General features: G+C 44.7%; 1 protein-coding gene across 1 annotated transcript in view; it reads left to right on the top strand.

Moving 5' to 3' along the window:
- Nucleotides 1-17,122, top strand: part of LOC140371561 (adenylate cyclase type 4-like) — a 40,659-nt gene extending 23,537 nt beyond the window's left edge. Inside the window, 14 exon segments of the mRNA XM_072458732.1 lie at nucleotides 154-201; nucleotides 277-340; nucleotides 411-508; nucleotides 1,240-1,324; nucleotides 4,259-4,396; nucleotides 5,253-5,330; nucleotides 5,959-6,137; nucleotides 8,076-8,160; nucleotides 10,678-10,836; nucleotides 12,786-12,932; nucleotides 13,619-13,720; nucleotides 14,431-14,548; nucleotides 15,261-15,385; nucleotides 16,976-17,122. Of these exon segments, the coding sequence (XP_072314833.1) occupies nucleotides 154-201; nucleotides 277-340; nucleotides 411-508; nucleotides 1,240-1,324; nucleotides 4,259-4,396; nucleotides 5,253-5,330; nucleotides 5,959-6,137; nucleotides 8,076-8,160; nucleotides 10,678-10,836; nucleotides 12,786-12,932; nucleotides 13,619-13,720; nucleotides 14,431-14,548; nucleotides 15,261-15,385; nucleotides 16,976-17,107 (1,558 nt within the window). The 3' untranslated portion in view covers nucleotides 17,108-17,122.
- The last annotated feature ends 1,860 nt before the right edge of the window (nucleotides 17,123-18,982 follow it).

The following is an 18,982-nucleotide window of genomic DNA, read 5'->3' as shown; positions in this document are numbered from 1 at the left end:
GCCTGTTCACATAAAAAATAAAAACGTGCAAATTCCTACAAAAAGTGCAATAAAAAGGTGTTCTCCGTTTGCGGCTTCTGAAGTGACTTTATAAATCGGCGTATTACCACAACCGTTACGTAATATTTGTATCGTTTTACTTTCTTTTTTCAGGCCGGCGGTCGGTAATGGAGGTTCACTGGACCCAATGGAGACGGCGGGGTAAACACTTTCTACCGATAATTAAAAGAACGAAAGACGATGTATAAAAACACATCGGGTTCGTGCGGTTTTCAGGTCGAGGAGGAAGAAGCTGAACTGTTTGACGCTGCTGTTCAACGACTTGACTCTGGAGAAGAAGGTGCGTCCCCCGCTTACTCCGTTTAAAGAGTTTGTTTTTGCCGCTGACGTCGTTGTTTTTGTGCGTCCAGTTCCGCCTCTCCGAGGTCCGGGGTCTGCACCGAGCCGTGACCGTCCTGGCGCTCGTCTTCGTCACACTCTTCGCCGTCCAGATGCTCGTGTCGGAAAAGTGAGCGCACTTTGTTCTCAGATTCAGACCGAGGCTGTTCCTGAAGCTCTGGAGCAGAAACAATTGGCAGGACTCTTTGTGAATCTGTAGTTTTGGACACAAGTTCTGCTCAGGAGAAAGCAGATTCTAAAATCAGGTTTTCTTTCTGAATGAGTGAAGCTGGTGTTGGAGGACGGTCTGAATGACGCTAGTTTGAGCTTTTGTTTGGTTTTGACCATTCTTCTTATTATATGTATTTGTTTTATTTTTGTCTTATATTTATTTATTTTATATATTTTTTATATTATTTGAATCATTTTATTCATTTTTATTTTCTTTTGATTTGTTTATTTTGTTTAAAATATTTCCATGTATTTTATTTATTTATGTTAATTTATTTTATAAATTTTATATATTTGCATTTTATATATTTTATTAATTTGTATTATTTTTTTTAAATGTTGTTTATTTTATTTAATTAATTTCATCATACGAAATTATTTGTGTTCATTACATTTATTTTATTTGATATATTTATTTAATGTATTATATTTATTTCATTTCATTTCATTCATTTCATTCATTTCATTCATTTCATTCATTTCATTCATTTCATTCATTTCATTTATTTCATTATTTCATTTATATATAACATGAGCACACATCAAACCGACTTGAATGACAAACACTCCACATTGAAGCCGTTTTGAAGCCGTTTTGAAGCCGTTTTGAAGCCGTTTCTCGTCTGGCAGGAACTTCCAGATGGCGGTGTCGTACGGCGTCACGTTCCCGGTGCTGGTGCTGCTGTCGGCCGTCGCCTTCGCCGGATATTTAAAGGTGAACGACGCACGAGCATTTGCATGTGAGAGTCACAACTGTCACGGGAAAAACATGCAAATCGATTCCAGGAAACAGAGGAATGGTATCGGTCATTTGTATTTCCATAATGACATGTACGTTTGGAAAGGGAAGCGGAACTTAACTGCTATCGCTATGGAAACGGGGATTAACCTCAGAGTGTCACAAAATATGAACGTCTGAACAGTTTTTCACTTTATCTACAGCAATATGACGTACTTTTTCACAAATTATACTTTTTGTGAAGCTCAAATACAATAGTGGAGCTTTAAAGAGTAATAATGTTAAATAATAATGCTAGAAACACAATTATAAGATAAATTTCATTGGTGCAACGCAGGTAGATACAGAGGTAGATACAGAAGAACAGATCACTTATAGGAAGTCTGAAAAACACTTTCAGTAGAAGATCTCCTATAAATAAATAAAAACTCCCATAGACAAATAAATAAATAAATACATAAATACCATTGCATGTGATCACGACAGTAATTGCACATGAATATGTGTCAATATACTGACATTACTAAAGACTAAAGGCTTTAAAGAGTAATAATGCTAATTATTAATGCTAGAAACACAATTATACTGACATTACTAAAGACTAAAGGCTTTAAAGAGTAATAATGCTAATTATTAATGCTAGAAACACAATTATACTGACATTACTAAAGACTAAAGGCTTTAAAGAGTAATAATGCTAAATAATAATGCTAGAAACACAATTATACTGACAATACTAAAGACTAAAGGCTTTAAAGAGTAATAATGCTAATTATTAATGCTAGAAACACAATTATACTGACATTACTAAAGACTAAAGGCTTTAAATAGTAATAATGCTAAATAATAATGCTAGAAACACAATTATACTGACAATACTAAAGACTAAAGGCATTAAAGAGTAATAATGCTAATTATTAATGCTAGAAACAATTATACTGACATTACTAAAGACTAAAGGCTTTAAAGAGTAATAATGCTAATTATTAATGCTAGAAACAATTATACTGACAATACTAAAGACTAAAGGCTTTAAAGAGTAATAATGCTAATTATTAATGCTAGAAACAATTATACTGACATTACTAAAGACTAAAGGCTTTAAAGAGTAATAATGCTAATTATTAATGCTAGAAACACAATTATACTGACATTACTAAAGACTAAAGGCTTTAAAGAGTAATAATGCTAAATAATAATGCTAGAAACACAATTATACTGACAATACTAAAGACTAAAGGCTTTAAAGAGTAATAATGCTAATTATTAATGCTAGAAACACAATTATACTGACAATACTAAAGACTAAAGGCTTTAAAGAGTAATAATGCTAATTATTAATGCTAGAAACAATTATACTGACAATACTAAAGACTAAAGGCTTTAAAGAGTAATAATGCTAATTATTAATGCTAGAAACACAATTATACTGACATTACTAAAGACTAAAGGCTTTAAAGAGTAATAATGCTAATTATTAATGCTAGAAACACAATTATACTGACATTACTAAAGACTAAAGGCTTTAAAGAGTAATAATGCTAATTATTAATGCTAGAAACACAATTATACTGACATTACTAAAGACTAAAGGCTTTAAAGAGTAATAATGCTAATTATTAATGCTAGAAACACAATTATACTGACATTACTAAAGACTAAAGGCTTTAAAGAGTAATAATGCTAATTATTAATGCTAGAAACACAATTATACTGACATTACTAAAGACTAAAGGCTTTAAAGAGTAATAATGCTAATTATTAATGCTAGAAACACAATTATACTGACATTACTAAAGACTAAAGGCTTTAAAGAGTAATAATGCTAATTATTAATGCTAGAAACACAATTATACTGACATTACTAAAGACTAAAGGCTTTAAAGAGTAATAATGCTAATTATTAATGCTAGAAACACAATTATACTGACATTACTAAAGACTAAAGGCTTTAAAGAGTAATAATGCTAATTATTAATGCTAGAAACACAATTATACTGACATTACTAAAGACTAAAGGCTTTAAAGAGTAATAATGCTAATTATTAATGCTAGAAACACAATTATACTGACATTACTAAAGACTAAAGGCTTTAAAGAGTAATAATGCTAATTATTAATGCTAGAAACACAATTATACTGACATTACTAAAGACTAAAGGCTTTAAAGAGTAATAATGCTAATTATTAATGCTAGAAACACAATTATACTGACATTACTAAAGACTAAAGGCTTTAAAGAGTAATAATGCTAATTATTAATGCTAGAAACACAATTATACTGACATTACTAAAGACTAAAGGCTTTAAAGAGTAATAATGCTGGCCGTGGCATTTCCCCATTGGTTTCTGTCATTGCTTAGGCAAAGCCGTAACAAATATGACATGGGTCTCATTGACTTTTTTGATCAAGATGCCAAAATGGGATTTTGTGCCAAATTTTGTGAAATTTCGCAAAACTAAATATTTTACCCTCCATATAAAATGTTATTTCACTCGGTAGGGGGCGCTGTCACGCCAAATTAATTTATTTCACTTCAAGTAGGTTTAGGGCAAAGAGTTTAACAACTGATTCAAATTTCAGCGTTTTAGGGCCAACCCCCTGGGAGGAGTTCGTAAAAGTACGACATTTGGAAAAAACTCGGCCACGGAACTAATAGGCCTCTCGCCGGCTTGTAGCGCTCGGGCCCAATAATGACGCTAGAAACACAATTTAACTGACATTTCTAAAGACTTAAAACCATGAGTAAATAGACCATTAAAGGTCCTTCAGATGTTTGCGTGGTTTTAAAGGGTCTGTGTTATGTTCACTCTTGATCTTATCTTCATGTTAGCTCTTCTCTTTCTTCCCGTTTCTGGTCTAAACCGGATCTTTTCACCATGTGCTCTTTTCGCCGGGTGCTGGAGCAGAAGTGGCGTTCCAAGATGCCGGCGAGTCTTCACTGGGTTTATGGCGTTCCCGGCGACGCTTCGGCCCGAGCGGCGCTGCGTCTGTTTGTGGTCGTTCTGTTTCTCCTCCTCACACTCACCATGGGCATCCTCAACTACGTAAGACCCCAGGAGAGCCCAGAACCAGGTCTGGACCAGGTCTGGACCAGGTCTGGACCAGGACTAAACCAGGTCTGGACCAGGACTAAACCTGGTCTGGACCAGGACTAAACCAGGTCTGGACCAGGACTAAACCAGGTCTGGACCAGGTCTGGACCAGGTCTGGACCAGGTCTGGACCAGGACTAAATCAGGTCTGGACCAGGACTAAATCAGGTCTGGACCAGGTCTAAACCAGGTCTGGACCAGGTCTGGACCAGGTCTGGACCAGGACTAAACCAGGACTAAACCAGGTCTGGACCAGGACTAAACCTGGTCTGGACCAGGACTAAACCAGGTCTGGACCAGGTCTAAACCAGGTCTGGACCAGGTCTGGACCAGGTCTGGACCAGGACTAAATCAGGTCTGGACCAGGACTAAATCAGGTCTGGACCAGGTCTAAACCAGGTCTGGACCAGGTCTGGACCAGGTCTGGACCAGGACTAAACCAGGACTAAACCAGGACTAAACCAGGTCTAAACCAGGTCTAAACCAGGACTAAACCAGGACTAAACCAGGACTAAACCAGGTCTAAACCAGGTCTAAACCAGGACTAAACCAGGTCTAAACCAGGACTAAACCAGGACTAAACCAGGTCTAAACCAGGACTAAACCAGGTCTAAACCAGGTCTAAACCAGGACTAACCCAGGACTAAACCAGGTCTAAACCAGGTCTAAACCAGGACTAAACCAGGTCTAAACCAGGTCTAAACCAGGACTAACCCAGGACTAAACCAGGTCTAAACCAGGTCTAAACCAGGACTAAACCAGGTCTAAACTCTTGGACTGTTTCATAACTTCTTCTTCTGTTTCTTTAGTTCTTTCAGCCTGGAAACAACTGCACGTCGATCAGCAGCAGCTCAGAGCTTCAGGAGCTGAGGCTCTACACGGGCCCGGTGAGAGCTCCGCCCCCTTCACACGCCCCAAACCTTAGAAGAAGAAATATGTTCACAGAAGATGTCCCCCGTCCACGTCCACGTTTTATCACTTTAAGACATATTTCATACAGAAAATCCCCTGGGCCTAAACCAGCTCTAATCTGAACCATAATGATACAAAAAGTCTTAAAACAGGTCCTAACTCACCATTATTCTAGTTTCTGTTGAACTTTTGAGACGTTATGAATACATTTTTAACCAAATAAAGGTTTGAATGTGGTGAAAGCTTCAAGACAGGGAATATTTACAGACAGAGAGAACATTTAAATCTGCCTCTGTCTCTGTCTGTTTAAAAAAAGAGGTGTTTCCTTATGTTTTTCAGATTATTAGACTCAGATGATTAAATATAATTGTTTTTATCATCCCTTAGTCACAGTTAGTCAATAAATCGTTACATTTGGGCGTGAACTGTGAGTTAATTCTGCATTTTCACAGATAAATACATTTTTTTCGAGTGGTTTTCTGAGACTAAAGGTCAAATCACAGAGATACTTGAAGTGTGACTGTTTTTTGTGATTTCCTGGTTTTGAGCTTCTTTTGGTTGGATAAAAGGCCTTGCTAAAGCGTTTCCCTCCGTGTTTGGCAGTACTACCTGTTCTGCTGCCTGCTGGCCATGCTCGGGGTGGTGGTGTTCGTGAAGACGTGCATGTCGGCGAAGGCGCTGCTGCTGACGCTGGCCCTGGTGGTTTACCTGGCGCTCTTCCTCCACGTGTACGCGCCCAGGTCCCAGTGCCTCGCCCGCCTCGTCTACAGCAACACCAGCAAGTGAGTCAGAGGCCTCAGAGCGGGGGCCCGGGGACGTGCTGGAGCGGGGCGGGGACCGAGACCAGGACTAAAGATGGTTTAAACGGGGGGAAAATGGATAAAAAAATGGACCAGACCAGAACTTTATCTAGGGCTAAAACCAGGACCAAACAAGGGGGGAAAAAATGTCTAAAACCAGAACTAAACCAAGACTAAAGCTGGTTTTAATGTGGGAAACAGGATTCAAAATGGATCAGATCTGAACCTTAACTAGGTCTAAAACCAGGACCAAACAAGGGCTAAACCAGGACTAAGACCACAACTTTAACAAGGACTATGACATGGACTAAACCAGGACTAAATCAGGACTAAATCAGGACTAAACCAGGATTAAACCAGGATTAAACCAGGATTAAACCAGAACTTTAACCAAGACTAAATCCAGGGCTAAAGCCGCTTCATCCATAGATTTCTCTGGGACAGGCTCCTCCCACAGAGACATAAAGATCAGGCCTTAAAGTGGCTCCTCCCACACCGAATTGTACAAGAGTCCGACAGAAATCACACAAGGTTCTAAGTCTGATTTATTACACTTCAAAAACAAATCTAAATAAAACAAATGAGGCAAAATCGTTTCAGTCAGATGTAGTTTGGTCACAAACTACATTTTACATCTAAAATCCGTGTCTAAAATGTGGACAAAATGAAGACATTTAAACCTGCTCTATCCATTTTTTACATTTAAACGCATTTTTACACAGAAAACGCCTCATTTCTGTGTGAAAACGTGACATGATGAAAAACTTGTAATACGTTTTTTTCTTACGTTTATGTGAGGAAACGACAGCAGAAGTTTCAAAACGATATCTTTAAATGTACGATTTTTCCCTATTCATGACCCGCGGCGTCCGGATGAAAACACTTCATTTTCTTTACGTCCAGCAGTAACTCGACACTTGCAGCGCTCGTGCCCTAGATTCACTCGCTCATTGTCACGTCGCAGCAGAATGTGGGCTTTGTGTCTCGGTTAATCATTATTATTTCACGAGTGTTGTGCGAGACGAGGACCCTGAGCGCTCAGATGTGTAGGACGCGAGAGACCGGCAAAGCGCCAAAACACTCTGCGTTACCGTGGAAGTCAGAACGCGGGATTCCGTCTTTTTAGCTCAAAAAAGGTCTGGATTTTGATGTGGCCAGTGATAAAACCCACAGAGTCAATCTTTACCGGCGTTTATTCGAGCTAACCTGCAAGTTTTGTCGTTAGCTTTATCGAAAACTAAATGTTAGCTAGTTATCAGAGCTACTGTTTTTTGATGTATTTAAAGTCCATGTGACAGTTTAAACTGCACATGTGACTAAAACGCACTGAACACAATTATATTTCAGATTTTGTGAAACATTTTGCCCGTTTTTCCCCAGTTTGACCATTTTTGTAAAGTTTATAATTGTACTTCCTGGTTGGACATGAGGACAAACTGTAATTCCACGGCTGTTACCATAGCAACCAGACTGTAAACAAGAGCTAAACTCCACATAAACGACACAACAGTTCTGATCTGACACACAATAAGACCATAAAACACCTTTATTTAGTGTCTCTGTGTCGCACACTGATGACATCACAGAGGGACTCGGCTCCACTTCCTGTCAAGTATTTTTTTTTCAATCACAAACTGCAACGGAAATAAAACTGTAATAAATATTCACCAAACGAAGACATAATTAAAAAACAGGAGAAACGCCATGTGGACTTTAATACAGTTAGTTTTGTCACGATCAATTTCAATCCCTCAAAGTACAAGCAAAAAACGTTTTTCTTACATTTATGTGCGTAAACTACACGAAAAGTTTCAAACGTATCTTTAAATGTAAGATTTTTTTCCTCGTCACCTGCAGCGTCCGGGCTTTAATTATGCCTTAATTGTGTCTTAATGATGAACTGCGTCGATGTTTCCTCAGACCCGGAGTCCTCAAAGACCCTCAGATCATGTCCGGGCTCTGGCTCGTCATCTTCTACGTGGTGGGACTCATTCTGGCCCGACAGGTGAGCCCAACATTCCTGTCACAGTTTAACGCGCTCGTCCTTAAAGCAGCTGCACCTGATTTTTGCCGTCTTAAAACACGAAAAACAGAACGATTTTAAACTCTTTACAGCTCATGTGTCGCTCACTCGCCTCAAGCTTTCTGAACATCCTAAATGTTCACCACCGAGAGTTTAGAAACGCTTCATGGCGAGTTTTGCCATCTCGGGAAAGCTAACAAACATTAGCATGCTATCAAACATGATAGAGGGGTGTGTCAGGGCGAGGGGGGTGGTGATGGGGGGGTGTCAGGGCGAGGGGGGGTGGTGATGGGGGGGGTGTCAGGGCGAGGGGAGGTGGTGATGGGGGGTGTGTCAGGGCGAGGGAAGGTGGTGATGGGGGGTGTGTCAGGGTGAGGGTGGTGGTGATGGGGGGTGTGTCAGGGTCAGGGGGGGTGGTGATGGGGGGGTGTCAGGGCGAGGGGGGGTGGTGATGGGGGGGTGTCAGGGTGAGGGGAGGTGGTGATGGGGGGTGTGTCAGGGCGAGGGGAGGTGGTGATAGGGGGTGTGTCAGGGCGAGGGAAGGTGGTGATGGGGGGTGTGTCAGGGTGAGGGTGGTGGTGATGGGGGGTGTGTCAGGACGAGGGGGGGTGGTGATAGGGGGTGTGTCAGGGCGAGGGGGGGTGGTGATGGGGGGGTGTCAGGGTGAGGGGAGGTGGTGATGGGGGGTGTGTCAGGGCGAGGGGAGGTGGTGATAGGGGGTGTGTCAGGGCGAGGGAAGGTGGTGATGGGGGGTGTGTCAGGGTGAGGGTGGTGGTGATGGGGGGTGTGTCAGGGCGAGGGGAGGTGGTGATAGGGGGTGTGTCAGGGCGAGGGGAGGTGGTGATGGGGGGTGTGTCAGGGCGAGGGGAGGTGGTGATGGGGGGTGTGTCAGGGCGAGGGAAGGTGGTGATGGGGGGTGTGTCAGGGTGAGGGTGGTGGTGATGGGGGGTGTGTCAGGACGAGGGGGGGTGGTGATGGGGGGGTGTCAGGACAAGGGGAGGTGGTGATGGGGGGTGTGTCAGGGCGAGGGGAGGTGGTGATGCGGGGTGTGTCAGGGCGAGGGGAGGTGGTGATGGGGGGGTGTCAGGACGAGGGGAGGTGGTGATAGGGAGGTGTGTCAGGGCGAGGGGAGGTGGTGATAAGGGGGTGTGTCAGGACGAGGAGGTGGTGATAAGGGGGGGTGTCAGGACGAGGGGGGGTGGTGATGGGGGGTGTCAGGGCGAGGGGGGGTGGTGATGGGGGGTGTGTCAGGGTGAGGGTGGTGGTGATGGGGGGTGTGTCAGGACGAGGGGAGGTGGTGATGGGGGGTGTGTCAGGGCGAGGGGAGGTGGTGATAGGGGGTGTGTCAGGGCGAGGGGAGGTGGTGATGGGGGGTGTGTCAGGGCGAGGGAAGGTGGTGATGGGGGGGTGTCAGGGTGAGGGTGGTGGTGATGGGGGGGGTGTCAGGACGAGGGGGGATGGTGATGGGGGGGTGTCAGGGCAAGGGGAGGTGGTGATGGGGGGTGTGTCAGGGCGAGGGGAGGTGGTGATGGGGGGTGTGTCAGGGCGAGGGGAGGTGGTGATGGGGGGTGTGTCAGGGCGAGGGAAGGTGGTGATGGGGGGTGTGTCAGGGTGAGGGTGGTGGTGATGGGGGGTGTGTCAGGACGAGGGGGGGTGGTGATGGGGGGGTGTCAGGACAAGGGGAGGTGGTGATGGGGGGTGTGTCAGGGCGAGGGGAGGTGGTGATGCGGGGTGTGTCAGGGCGAGGGGAGGTGGTGATGGGGGGGTGTCAGGGCGAGGGGAGGTGGTGATAGGGAGGTGTGTCAGGGCGAGGGGAGGTGGTGATAAGGGGGTGTGTCAGGACGAGGAGGTGGTGATAAGGGGGGGTGTCAGGACGAGGGGGGGTGGTGATGGGGGGTGTCAGGGCGAGGGGGGGTGGTGATGGGGGGTGTGTCAGGGTGAGGGTGGTGGTGATGGGGGGTGTGTCAGGACGAGGGGAGGTGGTGATGGGGGGTGTGTCAGGGCGAGGGGAGGTGGTGATAGGGGGTGTGTCAGGGCGAGGGGAGGTGGTGATGGGGGGTGTGTCAGGGCGAGGGAAGGTGGTGATGGGGGGGTGTCAGGGTGAGGGTGGTGGTGATGGGGGGGGTGTCAGGACGAGGGGGGATGGTGATGGGGGGGTGTCAGGGCAAGGGGAGGTGGTGATGGGGGGTGTGTCAGGGCGAGGGGAGGTGGTGATGGGGGGTGTCAGGGCGAGGGGAGGTGGTGATAGGGAGGTGTGTCAGGGCGAGGGTAGGTGGTGATAAGCGGGTGTGTCAGGACGAGGGGGGGTGGTGATGGGGGGGTGTCAGGGCGAGGGTAGGTGGTGATAGGGGGGTGTGTCAGGGCGAGGGGGGGTGGTGATGGGGGTGTGTCAGGGCGAGGGGGGGGTGATAGGGGGAGTCTGCGCACGCCACGCTCAGTCCGTCACTAGTTGGCGCTCTAGTCCGCCGCCGTCACCTCCCCCGCTCCGTGTACCCTCAGGACGAGCTGAACTGCCGCGTGGACTTCCTGCTGGAGCACTGCTTTCGCCTGGAGCGGGAGGAAATGGAGACGATGGAGAACGTCAACAAACTCCTGCTGCAGAACGTCCTCCCGCTGCACGTGGCCTCCGTCTTCATGGGCAAGAACGTCCGCAACCAGGTCAGACAGCGCCGAACACACTCGTGACCCCAGCACCAAACACACTCGTGACCCCAGCACCGAACACACTCGTGACCCCAGCACCGAACACACTCGTGACCCCAGCACCGAACACACTCGTGAACCCAGCACCGAACACACTCGTGACCCCAGCACCGAACACACGCATGAACCCAGCACCGAACACACGCGTGACCCCAGCACCGAACACACCCGTGACCCCAGCACCGAACACACTCGTGACCCCAGCACCGAACACACTCGTGACCCCAGCACCGAACACACTCGTGACCCCAGCACCGAACACACTCGTGACCCCAGCACCGAACACACTCGTGACCCCAGCACCGAACACATGCATGAACCCAGCACCGAACACACTCGTGACCCCAGCACCGAACACACTCGTGACCCCAGCACCGAACACACTCGTGAACCCAGCACCGAACACACGCGTGAACCCAGCACCAAACACACTCGTGACCCCAGCACCGAACACACGCATGAACCCAGCACTGAACACACACATGAACCCAGCACCAAACACACTCGTGACTCCAGCACCGAACACACGCATGAACCCAGCACCGAACACACGCATGACCTCAGCACCGAACACACCTGTGACCCCAGCACCGAACACACTCGTGACCCCAGCACCGAACACACTTGTGACCCCAGCACCGAACACACTTGTGACCCCAGCACCGAACACACGCATGAACCCAGCACCGAACACACGCGTGAACCCAGCGCCGAACAAACTCGTGAACCCAGCACCGAACACACTCGTGACCCCAGCACCGAACACACTCATGACCCTAGCACCGAACACACGCATGAATCCAGCACCGAACACACTCGTGACCCCAGCACCAAACACACTCGTGAACCCAATACCGAACACACGCATGAACCCAGCACTGAACACACTCGTGACCCCAGCACCTAACACACGCATGAACCCAGCACCGAACACACACATGAACCCAGCACCAAACACACTCGTGACCCCAGCACCGAACACACACATGAACCCAGCACCAAACACACTCGTGACCCCAGCACCGAACACACTCGTGACCCCAGCACCGAACACACTCGTGACCCCAGCACCGAACACACGCATGAACCCAGCACCGAACACACGCGTGACCCCAGCACCGAACACACACATGAACCCAGCACCAAACACACTCGTGACCCCAGCACCGAACACACTCGTGACCCCAGCACCGAACACACTCGTGACCCCAGCACCGAACACACTCGTGACCCCAGCACCGAACACACTCGTGACCCCAGCACCGAACACACTCGTGACCCCAGCACCGAACACACGCATGAACCCAGCACCGAACACACGCATGAACCCAGCACCGAACACACACATGAACCCAGCACCAAACACACTCGTGACCCCAGCACCGAACACACACATGAACCCAGCACCAAACACACTCGTGACCCCAGCACCAAACACACTCGTGACCCCAGCACCGAACACACTCGTGACCCCAGCACCGAACACACTCGTGACCCCAGCACCGAACACACTCGTGACCCCAGCACCGAACACACTCGTGACCCCAGCACCGAACACACGCATGAACCCAGCACCGAACACACGCGTGACCCCAGCACCGAACACACACATGAACCCAGCACCGAACACACACATGAACCCCCATGAAACCCCATAGTTTTACTATACAAAACAAGAGTTTAAAATGACAGGAAGTAGAGCTGAATCCTTCTGTGATGTCTTGTTTACAGTCTGGTTGCTATGGTAACAGCTGTGGAATCACCTCTGTGTCATATTCATGCTCGTGTCCAACCGGGAAGTACAATTAGAAACTTTACACAAACAGTCACAAACCTGCAGCGTCTCGTCAAACAGGATGGTTTCATTCAAATCTTTTTAAATCTTCTTCCTCTTCTTCTTGCAGGACCTGTACAGCCAATCGTACGACTGCGTGTGCGTGATGTTTGCCTCCGTGCCGCAGTTCAAAGAGTTCTACAGCGAGAGCAGCATCAACAAAGACGGTCTGGAGTGTTTGCGCTTCCTCAACGAAATCATCTCCGACTTTGACGAGGTGCGAGTCGCTTTCCGAGAGTGAACAAATAAAGAATAAAAGTGTGAAGCGGCAGCATAATCAGCACTATTCAAATAATCTGGACTAAACAGACTCTAAAACACACGCGAGGCAACTTTTTTATACCTACGACAGTGGCATTATTACATTAAAATGTCAAAAAAGAATAAACTATTTTAGATTTTCCTCAATAATTCACTTTATTCAGAAATATCTTCTATTTGGAAGCAAAAGATATATATATAAATACACATTCAAAAATCTGATTTTTCTCAATAATACACATAATTAATAAGAATTATCTATTTGGAAGCCAAAAAATGATTTAAATAATTTCATATTTTCGTCAATAACACACTTTTGTTTATAATATTCACAATTTAGAGACCAAAAGAAAAAGAAAAATGTCAGATTTTTCTCAATGATGCACTTCTTTCATAAATATTCTCTGTCCAGAAGCCTTCAGCTGCCATATATTAACCTTTTATATGGTTAAAAAAGTATTCAAAAAGTATCAATGTGCAATAGAAATATTAATCGTTTACCTCGTCGAAATGCAGAATTATCACGTTTCCTTTTGAGCTCATTTTCAATCGTTTTAATAGTTTTAGTTAGGAAAAGTACTACATTAGACAAACACATGTTTTGTTTGTTCATTTTTGATGTTTCTGTCGTTTCTTCCACAGCTTTTGTCCAAGCCTAAGTTCTGTTCCGTGGAGAAGATCAAAACCATCGGCAGCACGTACATGGCGGCGGCCGGACTCACTCCACCGGGAGAGGAGAGAAAAGTCTGTAGTTTCTCTAGTTTAGCAAAGCGTTCTGCCCTATATTATACCAATTTATATGTATTTGTATCACAAACTGGAAAATTGGTTCACGTTTTGCTATATTCTTCAACAATCTTCATCATAGAGACACTTTGTCATCCAAATTCAAATGGAATGGAGGTTTAATTAAGCAGACAACATCAATGTCAATGGTTTCAAGTCTTTATAACAAAGAAATAAGCAACACTGTAGAAATGTCAGCGAAGCCTCAAAAAAACTTTGAGTTGAGCGTTGCAAAAAGCTAAATATGAGATAAAGTCTGTAAAACTCTTGTGGGATGAACATTTCTGCCATTGTTTGTCCAGTAAAACCTAGAAATGTGGATTTGGCCTTCATCAAAATGCTAAATGTCTGTCATAATCTCATTTTAAAGCTCCAAATGCGGTAAAATCCAATGTTAAATGTGTTTGAAAATGCTTTTACTTTGACAAAACCACCTGGACTTGTCATATTTAGTGAGTTTCTCCAGTGAAATCGCATCATGTTCCACTCGACGTTTGCCTCCAGTTGCACAATTTAGACTGTTTTCGCACACAAACCTTTCAAATATCTACAAATCCATCTCTTTTTCCTGTACTGCTGATGTTCGAACAATGTTTTTTCATGCTATATAATGAGAACAGTGTGCGCGGTTGTGAGTGTAAAAAGCTGTTGTGTGGCGCCCCCTGCAGGACAATTGTGAACTGTCGTACAGCCACGTCCGGTCCATGGTGGAGTTTGCCCTGGCTTTGATGGGGAAGCTGGAGGCCATCAACACACACTCCTTTCAAAACTTCAAACTCAGGATCGGTACGTTTGACCTTTTCCAGTGTTTGCGAGGTTCTGCCCCTCGCACTTGTCTTCTGTGACGCAGTTTCACCTCGGTTTAATGTCTGCGGTTCATCTGAGTGTGTGCGCGTCGGCACAATGGCACCAATAAGCACCAGAATGAAGGGATTTACTTGGAAAATGCCTAAACCCTTTTTTGTATGAAGCTGTTGGTGATTTTGTGACTCTTTTGATACAAATTTGTCGACATTATGTATGAATGAGCTCTAAAAGTATAATATAAAATCTGCAATATGACAAGAAAATGTGTTTCTGTGGCACAAAATGGCACCAAAAAGCACTAGAATGAAGGGATTTACTCATGAGTTCTCTTGAGCGAAAAACACCTAAACCCTTTTAATTCTGTTTGTTTGAAGCTGTTGGAGATTTAGTGACTCTTTGACACCATTTTGATGACATAATGTATGAATGAGCTCTAAAAGAATACTATAACAACTGCAATATGACAACAAAAAGTGTTTCTGTGGCACAAAATGGCACTCGAAGCCACAAAATGTTGGCTCCCAAGCTTTGATCCTTCGCTTCTTCTTCTCTTCGTCTTCTTTCCGTCCTTAAATCTACTCGTCTCGATGCCAGACTTCATCGCAAATACTCCTCATTCACTGGCGTTTTATGTTCTTCAGCCTTTATGTGATTCATTCGTGTGCGTTCTGTGCCGTCGTTTCCCCGGCAGGTGTGAACCACGGGCCGGTGATCGCGGGAGTCATCGGCGCGCACAAGCCGCAGTACGACATCTGGGGAAACACCGTGAACGTGGCGAGTCGGATGGACAGCACCGGCGTCCTGGACAAGATACAGGTCAAACACACACGGGCGGATGAGTGCTTCTTCTGCGTAGAGTCTTATTCGGTCAAAAACAACGTCCAACCCTGTCGTTTAGACCTCGGCGGACACGGGGTTAGTTTAGTCGTCCAGACGTGCTTGAAACGCTCGGTCAGAACGTGATCCTGGATGATTTTTTTAAGCGGATGTGATTTCCTGGCTTGAAACTGGACGCTTTGTTGCTAAAATCCTTTGCCACACACGTCTAAACTGCAGAATAAGACCTCGCGGAGACATTCAGTTCTCAATCTTTTCCTCAATCTTAGCATTAGAAATGGGTTTAAATGAAGTTGTAACTGAATTAACATGGAAATTAACACAAAACAGCGATTTTCAAGTTAAACCGAGGGTAATAAAGGTGACATTCCAACTGGAACACCAATATGTCAAAAAATACCGTATTTTCCAGACTATAAGTTGCACCAGCCAAAAATGGATAATAGAGAAGAAAAAAATATATAAGTCGCATTTTTGGGGAAATGTATTTGATAAAATCCAGGACCAAGAACAGACATTTCATCTGTAAATGCAGTTTAAAATAATAACAGATGAGAGAACGTGGTGAATAGGTGTACGTATGCTAACGCTAACACCTTCAGCTACATGACGTATGCTAACGCTAACACCTTCAGCTACATGACGTATGCTAACGCTAACACCTTCAGCTACATGACGTATGCTAACGCTAACACCTTCAGCTACATGACGTATGCTAACGCTAACACCTTCAGCTACATGACGTATGCTAACGCTAACACCTTCAGCTACATGACGTATGCTAACGCTAACACCTTCAGCTACATGACGTATGCTAACGCTAACACCTTCAGCTACACAACGTATGCTAACGCTAACACCTTCAGCTACATGACGTATGCTAACGCTAACACCTTCAGCTACATGACGTATGCTAACGCTAACACCTTCAGCTACACAACGTATGCTAACGCTAACACCTTCAGCTACATGACGTATGCTAACGCTCAGCTACATGAGGCACAGACAGAACTGTGGTAAGTGTCTGGTATGTTAACGTAACATATGAACAGTTATTCAGATAACTATAGCATAAAGAACATGCTAACAAGTTTAGCAAAGCATCAGTTTTACCCCAAATCACTAAATCCACTGAATTCTTCTTCCTCTGTGTCACTTCTAAACAACTCCACAAACTCCAGAGGAAGAGGAAGTGCAGATTCTTCTTCTGCGTCGCTTAGAGCCTAGAGCGCCCTCTTGTGGTTGCCAGTGTGAAAATAACGAATAATATGTATATGTCGCTCTGGAGTATAAGTTGCACCTCAAAACTATGAAAAACGGTGCGACTTATAGTCCAGAAAATTCGGTAAAACAAATTAGGCGAAAAGTACAAAAGTAGGCGCAATGTATGAATGAAACAGAAAAGCAGATTGAACGATGTTCACGGGGGTTTAGCAAATGGAGAACTGTCCCAGAGCGCCCCCTGTCCATAGACCCGACCTCAAAAGCCGGCGGGGGGGGTGACCGGACAGCGGCGGCGGCGGAGGGAGTCTCTCTTCCGCAATTGGCTGACGACGACTGTGTTTCCAGGTGACGGAGGAGACGCAGCAGATGGTGGAGAGCGTCGGCTACGGCTGCACTTTACGCGGCGTCGTGACTGTGAAGGGAAAAGGAGAGCTGACCACGTACTTCATCAATACAGACCACAGCTGATCGATTTGAAGGACTACTACTACTACTACTACTACTACTACTACTACTACTACTACTACTACTACTACTACTACTACTACTACTACTACTACTACTACTACTACTACTACTACTACTACTACTACTACTACTACTACTACTACTACTACTACTACTACTACTACTACTACTACTACTACTGTGTGCAATACTAAATACTATGTGAAGGACTTGTTGTACTGCTCCTACCACCGCTACTGTGGCCTTTGCCTTTTAATGTGAAGGAGGTGTTATCCAATGCACAACTACTGCTCATTTATGTGACCACGTTTCCCCTCTCCTGAGCTCTGGTTGGTCCCGCCCCAAAAGGGGAGGAGTTTCAGGCAAAGCGCTTCCTCCGTTTATGTTCCCCCGCAAGTCTGACGGTTTCGCTCACACAGGTTTGGGGTCGTTAAAGGTCTGTTAAAGGTCCGTTAAAGGTCGCAAAACGGCGGATCCCGGTCAGAACGCCCTCTCCCCTCCGAGCCTCGGAAACACACCGTTCCGAATCTCCCCGGTAATTGGCGTTTTTTTCTCTCCGTCAATGGCGCAGCGGCTCAGAGAATCTTCTGCCGGTTTTATCGCCAGAAATCCTGTCCGGAAAGAGCAGTTGTTGATCTAACTGTCGACGGGTTTGATTTCTGCCACGGTGTTGAGGCGCTGTCGTAAACTGAGGGAAGATTGTTTCCCAGTCCCACATTTATAGTTTTCTTACTTCTCCAGCACAGGTCGATATTTAATTTAGGCCGAACCCCTGCTGCTGCCGGAAGAACACGCGTGAAGCTTTGTTCGAACACGTTAGCGAAAGAGAGCCGCGCACAATGTGACTACACATTACTCGTACAGGCGTGCGGTTTGTACGAAATTTAAATGACATCAAAATGATTCAAATCGGCTTTACCAAATCGGTCTAAAAACATCGGCAGAACTTCTCGGGCATTATTACTATTCAGCATTGGGCATGAAAAAAAAAAAAAAACATCTCATGCTCATTTCCAAATCCTGTTCCACCAGCGACCTCTCCTGGATGAATGAGGGACTACGTTTGTTACAGTTATTACTACAGTTACTATTAAAAGTCTTATATATATCATATCTTTATATATTGTGTTTCTATGGACACAAACCCGGTCCATAATCTCTGAACCTGAAACACAACGATGTGAAACGTTTATATCAAGTTTTGATTTTAATGAACTGTGCAACACAATTACATTATTTCCTAAATATATTTGTTTTAGTTTCTTGGTCTGGAAACGCTTCAAACTAGAAGTGAATCTTTCTATTACAAAAATGATCCTTATGATTCACCTGTAACTCATTGTGTATCTAATTTGTATTCATTTCATTTATTATTCATTTTATTAATTTCATTCATTTTATTCATTTTCAGAATTAGAATCAGAATAAAGTTTATTGCCAACGTATAAAATGTATAAAAAATAGGTGAGTAAAGTTATTTTATTCATTTTATTTAATCGATTTATTATTATTTTACTGGTCTGGACCTGGACACTTTAGATTTAGACACAGAGAGCGTGCTGTGGTCTCATTTTAACCTGAACAGAAGCTTTTTTTTGTTTCTGAGCTGAGGAAAAACACATTTAACTTTATTACAGGCAAAAAAAAAAAAAGGTTAATGAACAAGTTCTGTTTCTCGTGTTTTAAAACAGTAGAACTCAGGTAAAGCGCTTTAAAAAGTAAACATATTTTGAATTTTTATGAAATCAATTCATTGTTTTTCACAGTTCAACATTAAAAACTTCACATTTTTGTTTTTCAGTTTCAGAGATTGTGGTTTTGATCAGAACATTCTCCGTTTTCTCATGTTGGTTTTTTTACAGTCGCTTTGGCATTTTCTGAAAC

This window comes from Eucyclogobius newberryi, unplaced genomic scaffold, assembly GCF_026437365.1.
Source record: "Eucyclogobius newberryi isolate DKJ021-1_F unplaced genomic scaffold, fEucNew1.0.hap1 SCAF_22, whole genome shotgun sequence".
In the NCBI taxonomy this organism is placed as follows: Eukaryota; Metazoa; Chordata; class Actinopteri; order Gobiiformes; family Gobiidae; genus Eucyclogobius; species Eucyclogobius newberryi.
The sequence above is the reverse complement of the archived record's forward strand: the minus strand, read 5'-3'. Positions and strand labels throughout refer to the sequence as shown.